The sequence below is a fragment of the Chiloscyllium plagiosum genome, unplaced genomic scaffold (genome assembly GCF_037043375.1).
Source record: "Chiloscyllium plagiosum isolate Xiang-an unplaced genomic scaffold, Cpla_swu_hap1 HiC_scaffold_35, whole genome shotgun sequence".
NCBI classification, from domain to species: domain Eukaryota; kingdom Metazoa; phylum Chordata; class Chondrichthyes; order Orectolobiformes; family Hemiscylliidae; genus Chiloscyllium; species Chiloscyllium plagiosum.
This window is the reverse complement of record NW_028270173.1, coordinates 29,651,982-29,665,158: the sequence shown is the minus strand read 5'-3', so window position 1 is coordinate 29,665,158 and position 13,177 is coordinate 29,651,982. Positions and strand designations below refer to the sequence as shown.

Sequence of the window (13,177 nt, the reverse complement as noted above, 5' to 3'; positions counted from 1 at the left end):
TTATATCAGAGTGGCATAGTGAGGGGTGGGATATATCAGAGTGTTACTGTGAGGTGTGGATTATATCAGAGTGTCACAGTGAGGGGTGGGATATATCAGAGTGTCACAGTGAGGGGTGTGATATATCAGAGTTTCATACTGAGGGGTAGGTTATATCAGAGTGTCACAGTGAGGAGTGTGATACATCAGAGTGTCATAGTGAGGGGTGAGTTGTAACAGAGTGTCACAGTGAGGGGTGAGTTGTATCAGAGTGTCACAGTGAGGGGTGTGATATATCAGAGTGTCGCAGTGAGGAGTGTATTATACCAGACCGTCATGGAGAGGGGTGTGATATATCAGAGTGTCACAGTGAGGGGTGGGTAATATCAGAGTGCCACAGTTCGGGGTGTGATATATCAGAGTGTGACAGTGAGGGGTGTGATATATCAGTGTGTCACAGTGAGGGGTGGGTTATATCAGAGTGTCACAGTGAGATGTGTTATATATCAGAGAGTCACAGTGAGGGGTGTGATATATCAGAGTGTCGCAGCGAGGAGTGTATTATACCAGACTGTCATGGAGAGGGGTGAGATATATCAGAGTGTCACAGTGAGGGGTGTGATATATCAGAGTGTCACAGTGAGGGGTGTGATATATGAGAGTGTCACAGTGAGGGGTGGGTTATATCAGAGTGTCACAGAGACGGGTGGGTTATATCAGAGTGTGACAGTGCGGGGTAAGATATATCTGAGTGTCACAGTGAGGGGTGGGTTATATCAGAGTGTCACAGTGAGGGGTGGCTTATATCAGAGTGGTACAGTGAGGGGTTTGATATATCAGAGTGTCACAGTGTGGGGTGGGTAATATCAGAGTGTCACAATGAGGTCTGGGTTATACCAGAGTGTCATAGTGAGGGGTGAGTTATATCAGAGTGTTACACTGAGGTGTGAGATATATCAGTGTGTCAAAGTGAGGGGTGTGTTATATCAGAATGTCACAGTGAGGGATGTCATGTATTAGAGTGTCACAATGAGGGCTGGGTTATACCAGACTGTCGTCGTGAGGGGTGAGATATATCAGGGTATCACAGTGAGGGGTGTGATATATCAGAGTGTCATAGTGAGGGGTAGGTTATATCAGAGTGCCATAGTGAGGGGTGGGATATATCAGAGTTTTACTGTGAGGTGTGGGTTATAACAGAGTGTCACAGTGAGGGATGGGATATATCAGAGTGTCACAGTGAGGGGTAGGTTATATCTGAGTGTCACAGTGAGGAGTGTGATATATCAGAGTGTCACAGTGAGGGCTGGGTTATATCAGCGTGTCACAGTGAGGGGTGAGTTATATCAGAGTGTCACAGTGAGGGGTGTGATATATCGGAGTTTCATACTGAGGGGTAGGTTATATCAGAGTGTCACAGTGAGGAGTGTGATACATCAGAGTGTCATAGTGAGGGGTGAGTTGTAACAGAGTGTCACAGTGAGGGGTGATTTGTATCAGAGTGTTACAGTGCGGGGTGTGATATATCAGAGTATCACAGTGAGGGGTGTGATATATCAGAGTGTCGCAGTGAGGGGTGGGTTATAACAGAGCGTCATAGTGAGGGGTGAGATATATCAGAGTATCACAGTGACGGGTGTGATATATCAGAGTGTCATAGTGAGGGGTAGGTTATATCAGAGTGGCATAGTGAGGGGTGGGATATATCAGAGTGTTACTGTGAGGTGTGGATTATATCAGAGTGTCACAGTGAGGGGTGGGATATATCAGAGTGTCACAGTGAGGGGTGTGATATATCAGAGTTTCATACTGAGGGGTAGGTTATATCAGAGTGTCACAGTGAGGAGTGTGATACATCAGAGTGTCATAGTGAGGGGTGAGTTGTAACAGAGTGTCACAGTGAGGGGTGAGTTGTGAGTTGTATCAGAGTGTCACAGTGAGGGGTGTGATATATCAGAGTGTCGCAGTGAGGAGTGTATTATACCAGACCGTCATGGAGAGGGGTTTGATATATCAGAGTGTCACAGTGAGGGGTGTGATATATCAGAGTGTCACAGTGAGGGGTGGGTAATATCAGAGTGCCACAGTTCGGGGTGTGATATATCAGAATGTGACAGTGAGGGGTGTGATATATCAGTGTGTCACAGTGAGGGGTGGGTTATATCAGAGTGTCACAGTGAGATGTGTTATATATCAGAGAGTCACAGTGAGGGGTGTGATATATCAGAGTGTCGCAGCGAGGAGTGTATTATACCAGACTGTCATGGAGAGGGGTGAGATATATCAGAGTGTCACAGTGAGGGGTGTGATATATCAGAGTGTCACAGTGAGGGGTGTGATATATGAGAGTGTCACAGTGAGGGGTGGGTTATATCAGAGTGTCACAGTGACGGGTGGGTTATATCAGAGTGTGACAGTGCGGGGTAAGATATATCTGAGTGTCACAGTGAGGGGTGGGTTATATCAGAGTGTCACAGTGAGGGGTGGCTTATATCAGAGTGGTACAGTGAGGGGTTTGATATATCAGAGTGTCACAGTGTGGGGTGGGTAATATCAGAGTGTCACAATGAGGTCTGGGTTATACCAGAGTGTCATAGTGAGGGGTGAGTTATATCAGAGTGTTACACTGAGGTGTGAGATATATCAGTGTGTCAAAGTGAGGGGTGTGTTATATCAGAATGTCACAGTGAGGGATGTCATGTATTAGAGTGTCACAATGAGGGCTGGGTTATACCAGACTGTCGTCGTGAGGGGTGAGATATATCAGGGTATCACAGTGAGGGGTGTGATATATCAGAGTGTCATAGTGAGGGGTAGGTTATATCAGAGTGCCATAGTGAGGGGTGGGATATATCAGAGTTTTACTGTGAGGTGTGGGTTATAACAGAGTGTCACAGTGAGGGATGGGATATATCAGAGTGTCACAGTGAGGGGTAGGTTATATCTGAGTGTCACAGTGAGGAGTGTGATATATCAGAGTGTCACAGTGAGGGCTGGGTTATATCAGAGTGTTACAGTGAGAGGTGGGTTACATCTGAGTATCACAGTGAGGGGTGTGAGAAATCAGCGTGTCACAGTGAGGGGTGAGTTATATCAGAGTGTCACAGTGGGGGGGTATGATATATCGGAGTGTCACAGTGAGGGGTGGGATAAATCAGAGTGCCATAGTGAGGGGTGGGATATATCAGAGTGTTACTGTGAGGTGTGGGTTATATCAGAGTGTCACAGTGAGGGGTGAGTTATATCAGAGTGTCACATTTCGGGGTGTGATATATCAGAGTGTCACAGTGAGGGGTGGGTAATATCAGAGTGCCACAGTTCGGGATGTGATATATCAGAGTGTTACAGTGAGGGGTGTGATATATCAGAGTGTCACATTGAGGGGTGTGATATATGAGAGTGTCACAGTGAGGGGTGGGTTATATCAGAGTGTCACAGTGAGGGGTGTGATATATCAGAGTGTCATAGTGAGAGGTAGGTTATATCAGAGTGCCATAGTGAGGGGTGGGATATATCAGAGTGTTACTGTGAGGTGCGGATTATATCAGAGTGTCACAGTGAGGGGTGGGATATATCAGAGTGTCACAGTGTGGGGTGTGATATATCGGAGTTTCATACTGAGGGGTAGGTTATATCAGAGTGTCACAGTGAGGAGTGTGATATATCAGAGTGTCACAGTGAGGAGTGTGATACATCAGAGTGTCATAGTGAGGGGTGAGTTGTATCAGAGTGTTACAGTGCGGGGTGTGATATATCAGAGTGTCACAGTGAGGGGTGTGATATATCAGAGTGTCGCAGTGAGGGGTGGGTTATAACAGAGCGTCATAGTGAGGGGTGAGATATATCAGAGTATCACAGTGACGGGTGTGATATATCAGAGTGTCATAGTGAGGGGTAGGTTATATCAGAGTGCCATAGTGAGGGGTGGGATATATCAGAGTGTTACTGTGAGGTGTGGATTATATCAGAGTGTCACAGTAGGGGTGGGATATGTCAGAGTGTCACAGTGAGGGGTGTGATATATCAGAGTTTCATACTGAGGGGTAGGTTATATCAGAGTGTCACAGTGAGGAGTGCGATACATCAGAGTGTCATAGTGAGGGGTGAGTTGTAACAGAGTGTCACAGTGAGGGGTGAGTTGAATCAGAGTGTTACAGTGAGGGGTGTGATATATCAGTGTGTCACAGTGAGGGGTGGGTTATATCAGAATGTCACAGTGAGATGTGTTATATATCAGAGAGTCACAGTGAGGGGTGTGATATATCAGAGTGTCGAAGCGAGGAGTGTATTATACCAGACCGTCATGGAGAGGGGTGAGATATATCAGAGTGTCACAGTGAGGGGTGTGATATATCAGAGTGTCACAGTGAGGGGTGTGATATATGAGAGTGTCACAGTGAGGGGTGGGTAATATCAGAGTGCCACAGTTCGGGGTGTGATATATCAGAGTGTGACAGTGAGGGGTGTGATATATCAGAGTGTCACAGTGAGGGGTGGGATATATCAGAGTGCCACAGTTCGGGGTGTGATATATCAGAGTGTGACAGTGAGGGGTGTGATATATCAGAGTGTCACAGTGAGGGGTGGGTTATATCAGAATGTCACAGTGAGATGTGTTATATATCAGAGAGTCACAGTGAGGGGTGTGATATATCAGAGTGTCGCAGCGAGGAGTGTATTATACCAGACCCTCATGGAGAGGGGTGAGATATATCAGAGTGTCACAGTGAGGGGTGTGATATATCAGAGTGTCACAGTGAGGGGTGTGATATATGAGAGTGTCACAGTGAGGGGTGGGTAATATCAGAGTGCCACAGTTCGGGGTGTGATATATCAGAGTGTGACAGTGAGGGGTGTGATATATCAGAGTGTCACAGTGAGGGGTGTGATATATCAGAGTGTCACAGTGAGGGGTGTGATATATGAGAGTGTCACAGTGAGCGGTGGGTTATATCAGAGTGTCACAGTGAGGGGTGGTTTATATCAGAGTGTCACAGTGAGGGGTGAGTTATATCAGAGTGGTACAGTGAGGGGTGTGATATATCAGAGTGTCACAGTGTGGGGTGGGTAATATCAGAGTGTCACAATGAGGTCTGGGTTATACCAGAGTGTCATAGTGAGGGGTGAGATATATCAGAGTGTTACACTGAGGTGTGAGATATATCAGTGTGTCAAAGTGAGGGGTGTGTTATATCAGAATGTCACAGTGAGGGGTGTCATGTATTAGAGTGTCACAATGAGGGCTGGGTTATACCAGACTGTCGTCGTGAGGGGTGAGATATATCAGGGTATCACAGTGAGGGGTGTGATATATCAGAGTGTCATAGTGAGGGGTAGGTTATATCAGAGTGCCATAGTGAGGGGTGGGATATATCAGAGTTTTACTGTGAGGTGTGGGTTATAACAGAGTGTCACAGTGAGGGATGGGATATATCAGAGTGTCACAGTGAGGGGTAGGTTATATCTGAGTGTCACAGTGAGGAGTGTGATATATCAGAGTGTCACAGTGAGGGCTGGGTTATATCAGAGTGTTACAGTGAGAGGTGGGTTACATCTGAGTATCACAGTGAGGGGTGTGAGAAATCAGCGTGTCACAGAGAGGGGTGAGTTATATCAGAGTGTCACAGTGGGGGGGTATGATATATCGGAGTGTCACAGTGAGGGGTGGGATAAATCAGAGTGCCATAGTGAGGGGTGGGATATATCATAGTGTTACTGTGAGGTGTGGGTTATATCAGAGTGTCACAGTGAGGGGTGGGTAATATCAGAGTGCCACAGTGAGGGATGTGATATATCAGAGTGTTACAGTGAGGGGTGTGATATATCAGAGTGTCACAGTGAGGGGTGTGATATATGAGAGTGTCACAGTGAGGGGTGGGTTATATCAGAGTGTCACAGTGAGGGGTGTGATACATCAGAGTGCCATAGTGAGGGGTGGGATATATCAGAGTGTTACTGTGAGGTGCGGATTATATCAGAGTGTCACAGTGAGGGGTGGGATATATCAGAGTGTCACAGTGTGGGGTGTGATATATCGGAGTTTCATACTGAGGGGTAGGTTATATCAGAGTGTCACAGTGAGGAGTGTGATATATCAGAGTGTCACAGTGAGGAGTGTGATATATCAGAGTGTCGCAGTGAGGGGTGGGTTATAACAGAGCGTCATAGTGAGGGGTGAGTTATATCAGAGTATCACAGTGACGGGTGTGATATATCAGAGTGTCATAGTGAGGGGTAGGTTATATCAGAGTGCCATAGTGAGGGGTGGGATATATCAGAGTGTTACTGTGAGGTGTGGATTATATCAGAGTGTCACAGTAGGGGTGGGATATGTCAGAGTGTCACAGTGAGGGGTGTGATATATCAGAGTTTCATACTGAGGGGTAGGTTATATCAGAGTGTCACAGTGAGGAGTGTGATACATCAGAGTGTCATAGTGAGGGGTGAGTTGTAACAGAGTGTCACAGTGAGGGGTGAGTTGTATCAGAGTGTCACAGTGAGGGGTGTGATATATCAGAGTGTCATAGTGAGGGGTGGGTTATATCAGAGTGTTACAGTGCGGGGTGTGATATATCAGAGTGTCGAAGCGAGGAGTGTATTATACCAGACCGTCATGGAGAGGGGTGAGATATATCAGAGTGTCACAGTGAGGGGTGTGATATATCAGAGTGTCACAGTGAGGGGTGTGATATATGAGAGTGTCACAGTGAGGGGTGGGTAATATCAGAGTGCCACAGTTCGGGGTGTGATATATCAGAGTGTGACAGTGAGGGGTGTGATATATCAGAGTGTCACAGTGAGGGGTGGGTTATATCAGAATGTCACAGTGAGATGTGTTATATATCAGAGAGTCACAGTGAGGGGTGTGATATATCAGAGTGTCATAGTGAGGGGTGGGTTATATCAGAGTGTTACAGTGCGGGGTGTGATATATCAGAGTGTCGAAGCGAGGAGTGTATTATACCAGACCGTCATGGAGAGGGGTGAGATATATCAGAGTGTCACAGTGAGGGGTGTGATATATCAGAGTGTCACAGTGAGGGGTGTGATATATGAGAGTGTCACAGTGAGGGGTGGGTAATATCAGAGTGCCACAGTTCGGGGTGTGATATATCAGAGTGTGACAGTGAGGGGTGTGATATATCAGAGTGTCACAGTGAGGGGTGGGTTATATCAGAATGTCACAGTGAGATGTGTTATATATCAGAGAGTCACAGTGAGGGGTGTGATATATCAGAGTGTCGCAGCGAGGAGTGTATTATACCAGACCGTCATGGAGAGGGGTGAGATATATCAGAGTGTCACAGTGAGGGGTGTGATATATCAGAGTGTCACAGTGAGGGGTGTGATATATGAGAGTGTCACAGTGAGGGGTGGGTAATATCAGAGTGCCACAGTTCGGGGTGTGATATATCAGAGTGTGACAGTGAGGGGTGTGATATATCAGAGTGTCACAGTGAGGGGTGGGTTATATCAGAATGTCACAGTGAGATGTGTTATATATCAGAGAGTCACAGTGAGGGGTGTGATATATCAGAGTGTCGCAGCGAGGAGTGTATTATACCAGACCGTCATGGAGAGGGGTGAGATATATCAGAGTGTCACAGTGAGGGGTGTGATATATCAGAGTGTCACAGTGAGGGGTGTGATATATGAGAGTGTCACAGTGAGGGGTGTGATATATCAGAGTGTCACAGTGAGGGGTGGGTTATATCAGAGTGTCACAGTGAGATGTGTTATATATCAGAGAGTCACAGTGAGGGGTGTGATATATCAGAGTGTCACAGTGAGGGGTGTGATATATCAGAGTGTCACAGTGAGGGGTGGGTTATATCAGAGTGTCACAGTGAGATGTGTTATATATCAGAGAGTCACAGTGAGGGGTGTGATATATCAGAGTGTCACAGTGAGGGGTGTGATATATGAGAGTGTCACAGTGAGGGGTGAGATATATCAGAGTGTCACAGTGAGGGGTGTGATATATCAGAGTGTCACAGTGAGGGGTGTGATATATGAGAGTGTCACAGTGAGGGGTGGGTAATATCAGAGTGCCACAGTTCGGGGTGTGATATATCAGAGTGTGACAGTGAGGGGTGTGATATATCAGAGTGTCACAGTGAGGGGTGGGTTATATCAGAATGTCACAGTGAGATGTGTTATATATCAGAGAGTCACAGTGAGGGGTGTGATATATCAGAGTGTCGCAGCGAGGAGTGTATTATACCAGACCGTCATGGAGAGGGGTGAGATATATCAGAGTGTCACAGTGAGGGGTGTGATATATCAGAGTGTCACAGTGAGGGGTGTGATATATGAGAGTGTCACAGTGAGGGGTGGGTAATATCAGAGTGCCACAGTTCGGGGTGTGATATATCAGAGTGTGACAGTGAGGGGTGTGATATATCAGAGTGTCACAGTGAGGGGTGGGTTATATCAGAATGTCACAGTGAGATGTGTTATATATCAGAGAGTCACAGTGAGGGGTGTGATATATCAGAGTGTCGCAGCGAGGAGTGTATTATACCAGACCGTCATGGAGAGGGGTGAGATATATCAGAGTGTCACAGTGAGGGGTGTGATATATCAGAGTGTCACAGTGAGGGGTGTGATATATGAGAGTGTCACAGTGAGGGATGGGTTATATCAGAGTGTCACAGTGACGGGTGGGTTATATCAGAGTGTGACAGTGCGGGGTAAGATATATCTGAGTGTCACAGTGAGGGGTGGGCTATATCAGAGTGTCACAGTGAGGGGTAGGTTATATCAGAGTGTCACAGTGAGGAGTGTGATATATCAGAGTGTCACAGTGAGGGCTGGGTTATATCAGAGTGTTACAGTGAGAGATGGGTTACATCTGAGTATCACAGTGAGGGGTGTGAGAAATCAGCGTGTCACAGTGAGGGGTGAGTTATATCAGAGTGTCACAGTGGGTGGTATGATATATCGGAGTGTCACAGTGAGGGGTGGGATAAATCAGAGTGCCATAGTGAGGGGTGGGATATATCAGAGTGTTACTGTGAGGTGTGGGTTATATCAGAGTGTCACAGTGAGGGGTGAGTTATAACAGAGTGTCACAGTGAGGGGTGAGTTATATCAGAGTGTCACATTTCGGGGTGTGATATATCAGAGTAACACAGCGAGGAGTGTATTATACCAGACCGTCATGAAGAGGGGTGAGATATATCAGAGTGTCACAGTGAGGGGTAGGTTATATCAGAGTGTCACAGTGAGGGGTGTGGTATATCAGAGTGTCACAGTGAGGGCTAGGTTATATCAGAGTGTTACAGTGAGAGGTGGGTTACATCTGAGTATCACAGTGAGGGGTTGAGAAATCAGAGTGTCACAGTGAGGGGTGGTTTATATCAGAGTGTCACAGTGGGGGGTATGATATATCGGAGTGTCACAGTGAGGGGTGGGATATATCAGAGTGTCACAGTGAGGGGTGATACATTAAAGTGTTGTGCTGAGAAGCATGTTGTATCAGCGTGGTACAGAGTGAGGCACGCATATGAAACAGTTTTTTTGAGGTCTACATTGGGGTACTGCTGAAATAAAAACTAAACACGTATTTATATCAAAAGCATGGACAGATGTCTTCCAATGTATGTCCAACGATTAGACAGGAGGGTAGTAAATTTGTAACTATACACACTGTGCTTTACACAAACAGCAATGCAATATGCCCTGAGGAAACGTGTTAGTTCAGGAAGGATTCTTGAATATTTTGTCAAGAGAGCTACTTGCTCCTCGCTGTACGGTGTCATCTTCAAGCTGGTGAAAGGAATCAGTGAGGTGGATAAAGGGAGACAAGTTCCTTTGGTGTGGCAGACCCCAAAACAAGGACAGGTCACCCATTCACGGGCAATGACAGGAGACAATTCTTCGCACAACAGCACGGTGGAAATCTCAAGGCACTCTCCGTGAGAACGACATCTCGTGTGGAAACAGGCCCTTCGACCCATCAAGTCCACACCAACCCCTCCGAAGAGAAACCCACCCAGTCCCATTCCCCAACCCAATTATGCTACATTTCCCCTGACTAATGCGTCTCATCGAACCTACACATCCCTGAACACGACGGGGAATTTAGCACTGCTGCCTCACTGCACCAGGGACCCGGGCTCGACTCCACCCTCGGGCGACTATCTGTGTGGAGTTTGCACATTCTCCCCGTGTCTGCGTGGGTTTCCTCCGGGTGCTCCGGTTTCCTCCCACAGTCCAAAGATGTGCAGGTCAGGGTGGATTGGCCATGTGAAATTGCCCATAGTGTTAGCTGCATTAGTCAGAGGGAAGTGGGTCTGGGTGGGTTACTCTTTGGAGAGTAGGTGTGTGGACTGGTTGGGCTGATGGGCCTGTTTCCACACCGTAGGGAATCTAATCTCATCTAATCGAAAACGAAGATTAGTAGATGGTTGTTTAGCAAAGGCATTAAGGGATATTGAACTAAGGTGGGATAAACATTAAATCGATCAATCAGAATGCCAAAGAGACTTGAGGGGGCCAAATGGCTACCTTCCATTCCTATGTGCCTGTGGGATTTCTTCGTCGGAGGCTGGTACAGTTACAACATTTAAGAGGCATCTGGATGGGTATATGAATAGGAAGGGTTTGGAGGGATATGGGCCAAATGCTGGCAAATGGGACTGGTTTAGGTTGGGATACCAGCATGGACGAGTTGGACCAAAGGGTCTGTTTCCCTGCTCTCGGTCTCTATGTGCACATATGCTAAAAGCTGGCACCTCTGACAATGCAGCACTCTCTCACTGCCCAGCACTGGGAGTGTCAGCCTAATCACTGAGCTCAAGCCTACGGCTAAAGAGTAGAAGAGGGTTGGAATTCCCTCCCAGTTGGGGTCGGCCTGTGCAGCTGATCATGAGGCCCTGGTTCAGTATCATGCCACGACGGGCAGAGACGGTGGACCACAAAGATACCTCCGTGTCACCTCTCAGTCGCTATTGGCCAGAGACTTGCTGCGGGCTCTTGCTCCTAGCACCTCCTTCTGACTGGTAGCCAGAGTGGTCCAAGAGGGAGGCCCAGTTCTGGAGAGCTGAGGCAGGCCGTACGGTCTCTAGGGGAGACCCAGGCTGTGCAGGCCTGCAGCAGTAAGGCCTGAGGCCTATGACCGACTCCATCCTGGACATGGCAGCGGCGGAGGAGCCTGGAACAAAGATCCCGGCCGATGTCTGTCACCAGTACCTGGAGAAGCAGCAGAGGAGGAACAAGGGGAAGGAGAAGCCACCGGAGGAGGGAATTCTTCACCTGTTTGGGAATTTAACTATCAGACACTGAGAAGGAAACGGAAGAGATGTGATGACCATCTCTCTGCCTCTTTAACGACTCTCTCGCCATTATAGAGGCAGAGAGATGTACGGCACAGAAACAGACCCTTCGGCCCAACTCATCCATACCGACCAGTTATCTCAACCCAATCTGGTCCCATTTGCCAGCACCCGGCCCATATCCCTCCAAACACTTCCTATTCATATTCCCATCCAAATGCCTCTTAAATGTTGCAATTGTACCAGCCCCCACCACATCCTCTGGCAGCTCATTCCATACATGTGTGAAAGAGCTGCCCCTTAGGTCCCTTTTATACCTTTCCCCTCTCACCCTATGCCCTCTCGTTCTGGACTCCCCCGCCCCAGGGAAAAGACTTTGTCGATTTCTCTTATCCATGCCCCTCATGATTTTATAAACCTCGACAAGGTCACCCCCTCAGCCTCTGACGCTCCAGGGAAAACAGCTGCTGCTCCCTATAGCTCAAACCCTCCAACCCCGGCAATATCCTTGCAAATCTTTTCTGAACCCTTTCAGGTTTCACAAACATCTTTCCTACAGCAGGGAGAAGAGAACTGTACGCAGTACCAATGTCCTGTACAGCCACAGCATGACCTCTAGGCACTGACCAATAAAGGCACTGCCTTCTTCACTACCATGACTCATCCAGGACCTATTCCTCAACCAACATTACAGAAACAGATTCTCTGGTCATCATCACATTGCTGTTTGTGGGAGTTTACTTTTTTGACAAAGTGGTCACCATGTTCCCTGCATGACCCTCAAGCACCATAAGGAAGGGAAGGGTAACACTGTATAATTGCAAGTTATTTGTCCTTGTTTCCGCTGAACCCATACCTCGCAGAAGACTTTCCTCGCCTCGGTCTCGTAGAACAACCCGACGATGATGCGGGCATCTTGTCTCTGCAGAAAAGGAGAAAACGGTGACATGAGGTTCGAAAGCCAGCCTTGTCCTCCACTGTCTCTGCACCACAACCCACCTGAGGGTCTGAAGGAAGGACTGATTCCTGAGCTTTGGCCTGCAAACCATGTACGGATAAAATGGACTGATTCACTCTGTCTAACACTGTGCAGTGTATCTGAGTGTCCATTGCAGCACATGTACAGTATACAGTAAGTGACAGTGTCAGTCACTGTCTGACACTTTGAAGTGTATCTGAGAGTCCGTCCCTGTACATGTACAGTATACAGTAAGTGACAGAGCGTGAGTAACTGTCTGACACTGTGCAGTGTATCTGAGTGTCCGTTCCTGTACATGTACAGTATACAGTGAGTGACAGAGTGTGAGTAACTGTGCAGTGTATCTGAGTGTCCGTTCCTGTACATGTACAGTATACAGTGAGTGACAGAGTGTGAGTCACTGTCTGACACTGTGCAGTGTATCTGAGTGTCCATCCCTGTACATGTACAGTATACAGTGAGTGACAGAGTGTGAGTAACTGTCTGACACTGTGCAGTGTATCTGAGTGTCCGTCCCTGTACATGTACAGTATACAGTGAGTGACAGAGCGTGAGTCACTGTCTGACACTGTGCAGTGTATCTGAGTGTCCATCCCTGTACATGTACAGTATACAGTGAGTGACAGAGTGTCAGTCACTGTCTGACACTGTGCAGTGTATCTGAGTGTCCGTCCCTGTACATGTACAGTATACAGTGAGTGACAGAGTGTGAGTCACTGTGCAGTGTGTCTGAGTGTCCGTCCCTGTACATGTACAGTATACAGTGAGTGACAGAGCGTGAGTCACTGTCTGACACTGTGCAGTGTATCTGAGTGTCCGTCCCTGTACATGTACAGTATACAGTGAGTGACAGAGCGTGAGTAACTGTCTGACACTGTGCAGTGTATCTGAGTGTCCGTCCCTGTACATGTACAGTATACAGTGAGTGACAGAGTGTGAG

At 47.5% G+C, this 13,177-nt stretch overlaps 1 protein-coding gene across 1 annotated transcript in view; it reads right to left on the bottom strand.

The window, feature by feature from the left end:
* LOC122541253 (gamma-aminobutyric acid type B receptor subunit 1) overlaps positions 1 to 13,177 on the bottom strand; it is a 134,255-nt gene that overhangs the window by 70,120 nt on the left and 50,958 nt on the right. The window contains 1 exon segment of the mRNA XM_087978963.1: positions 12,115 to 12,180. Within this exon segment, the coding sequence (XP_087835089.1) occupies positions 12,115 to 12,180 (66 nt within the window).